This window comes from Aptenodytes forsteri, unplaced genomic scaffold, assembly GCF_000699145.1.
Source record: "Aptenodytes forsteri isolate BGI_AS27 unplaced genomic scaffold, ASM69914v1 Scaffold298, whole genome shotgun sequence".
NCBI lineage: Eukaryota > Metazoa > Chordata > Aves > Sphenisciformes > Spheniscidae > Aptenodytes > Aptenodytes forsteri.
In genome coordinates, this window is record NW_008793956.1 from 297,447 (window position 1) to 299,576 (window position 2,130).

The following is a 2,130-nucleotide window of genomic DNA, read 5'->3' on the forward strand; positions in this document are numbered from 1 at the left end:
GCCCCAGTGCCCCTCCATCAGCCCCTGCCCAGGCACGTCAGCCCGTGCCGGCAACCCGCATCCATCTGCGCCAGCATCCTGCCTCGCCTCCGCGAGCATCCCCGGACACCCCGGCCCCAGCGCCAGTCCAAGATAACCCTGAGAGGGCACAGGGTGGGCTGGGGGCTGCCCGGCCCCGGTGGCTCCCCCGGGACGGTGGGAGGGGTCAGGATGGTGCTGGTGCCGGGGCTCGGCAGGTGGAGTTGGCCACAGGAGGGTGCGAGTTCACAGCATCTGGGTTGGGGGGGTGGATGGTGGTGCCGATGGTGTAGTCGGCCGGCTGCGAGGGACAGACAGACAGACGGCAGGTAGTGAGCCAGGGGGGTCTCAGGGAGACCCCAGGGCACCCGCCCCCAAAAAATACCTCCCCCATCTCTTACATGGCGTCGAGAGCCTCTGAAGGCTCCGCTTGGGGGGCTCGGGTAGCTGCCTCCAGTCCAGGTCGGGGGAGCGGGTCCCGCTGGGTCCGAACACATTGAGGTCCTTGAAGCACTCGGTCTCGATCATCTGGGGGGGTTGGGTCACCGGGGGGACAGGCATGGGCAGCCCCGGCGGCGCTGCAGCAGGGCAGGACCCCCCCTGTGCCCCATGCCCCCAGTACCTCGTTCTGCCAGGGGATGGAGACGCTGCCGGTGGCGAACTTGGCGTAGAAATCGTTGTCGGTTTGGTCCAGGTTGACACCCTTCACCGTCGAGAACTGCTCGATGTCCAGCACATCCTTGCAATAAACCGCCCGGGGCTGCGGGAGCCAGAGAGCTGTCAGCGGGGGGAGCGGGGCTCGCCCCCCGCAGCGGGTGCCTGCCCCTGCCCTGCCCCTTACGTCCGGCACGAAGGAGGGCGTCATGACGCCGGCCTCCAGGCGCTTGAAGTTGATGGCCCTGAAGAAGGGATGGCGCTTCACCTCGGCCGCCCCGTCAGCCCCGCAGCCCAGCCGCTGCTTGGGGTCCTTGGCCAGGAGCTGGGGAGGGGGACGGGTGGTCACGGCGGGGGGATAGAGCCAGCGCCGACCCCCGCGGGGACCAGCCGCTCCCCAGCTCACCATCTTGCAGATGGCCTGAGCATCCTCGCTGAACTTGTCCGAGTACAGCTCCTGGTCCTCCTGCACCCGCTTCTCCACCTCCTCCCGCTTCACCCGCTCCTTGCGGGCGCGGAAGGGCGACTGCCCCTCAATCATCTCGTACACCAGGCAGCCCAGACCCCACCAGTCGGGGCTGAAGGTGTAGCGCTCGTTGTTGATCACCTCCGGAGCTGCGAGGCACGGCCCCAAACCCATCAGCGGCCAGGCACGCCGCGGCACGGGGACCCCCGGGCCAGCCCGGCCAGTGCAGCCCCCCACGCTCACCCATGTAGCCGACGGTGCCCACGCGGCCGCGGATGGTCTCGCCCTCGGGGATTTTGATAGCCAGCCCCAGGTCGGAGATCCTGATGTGGCCTGGGGCAGGGAGGGGGTGAGGACATCGTCCCAGGGAAGGTGCCCTGCATGGAGGGCAGCATCCCAGGGAAGGGCCACCCCACATCGCTGCATGTTGTCCCCAAAACACAGCCAGAGACCCCCCAGGAGGCACGCGAAGACTCATCCCCAAAGCCAAGAGCAGGGGTGGAGCCAGACCCAGTAGCTCCCTCCTCACCATCATCATCCAGCAGGATGTTCTCCGGCTTCAGGTCCCTGCAGGGACAGACAGATGGACAGCTCAGCACGGAGCAGTCCCATCCAGCCGCCCCACTGGCCCTGTGCCCACGCCCCGCTCACCGGTAGACGATGCCCTCCTGGTGCAGGTGCTGGAGCCCGCAGCAGATCTCTGCCGCATAGAAAACCACGCGCTCGTCCTCGAAGCCGGGGTTGCCCATGTTGTAGATGTGGAACTTGAGGTCGCCCCCGTTCATGATGGTCAGCACCAGGCAGAGCGCGTCCTTCGTCTCGTAGGCGTACGCCAGGCTCACCTACGCGCCCACCCCATCCATCAGCGCTGGACCTGGCCCCCCCCCGCTCCCCGGCCCCCCAGGAGAGGACCACACGCACCACAAAACGGCTGTTGACCTTCTCCAGGATCTGCTTCTCATTCAGGGCCATGGCCTCCCCTTTCCGCTTCT

The 2,130-nt window shown here is 67.6% G+C and overlaps 1 protein-coding gene across 1 annotated transcript in view; it reads right to left on the reverse strand.

The window, feature by feature from the left end:
- LOC103899707 (G protein-coupled receptor kinase 5-like) overlaps positions 1-2,130 on the reverse strand; it is an 11,374-nt gene that overhangs the window by 3,712 nt on the left and 5,532 nt on the right. The window contains exons 6-13 of the mRNA XM_009280253.1: positions 2,060-2,129; positions 1,790-1,980; positions 1,668-1,705; positions 1,382-1,471; positions 1,079-1,287; positions 860-997; positions 641-778; positions 420-546 (exon numbers count right to left, since the gene is read on the reverse strand). Coding sequence (XP_009278528.1) covers positions 420-546; positions 641-778; positions 860-997; positions 1,079-1,287; positions 1,382-1,471; positions 1,668-1,705; positions 1,790-1,980; positions 2,060-2,129 — 1,001 coding nt within the window. The remainder of the gene's footprint in view (positions 1-419; positions 547-640; positions 779-859; positions 998-1,078; positions 1,288-1,381; positions 1,472-1,667; positions 1,706-1,789; positions 1,981-2,059; position 2,130) is intronic.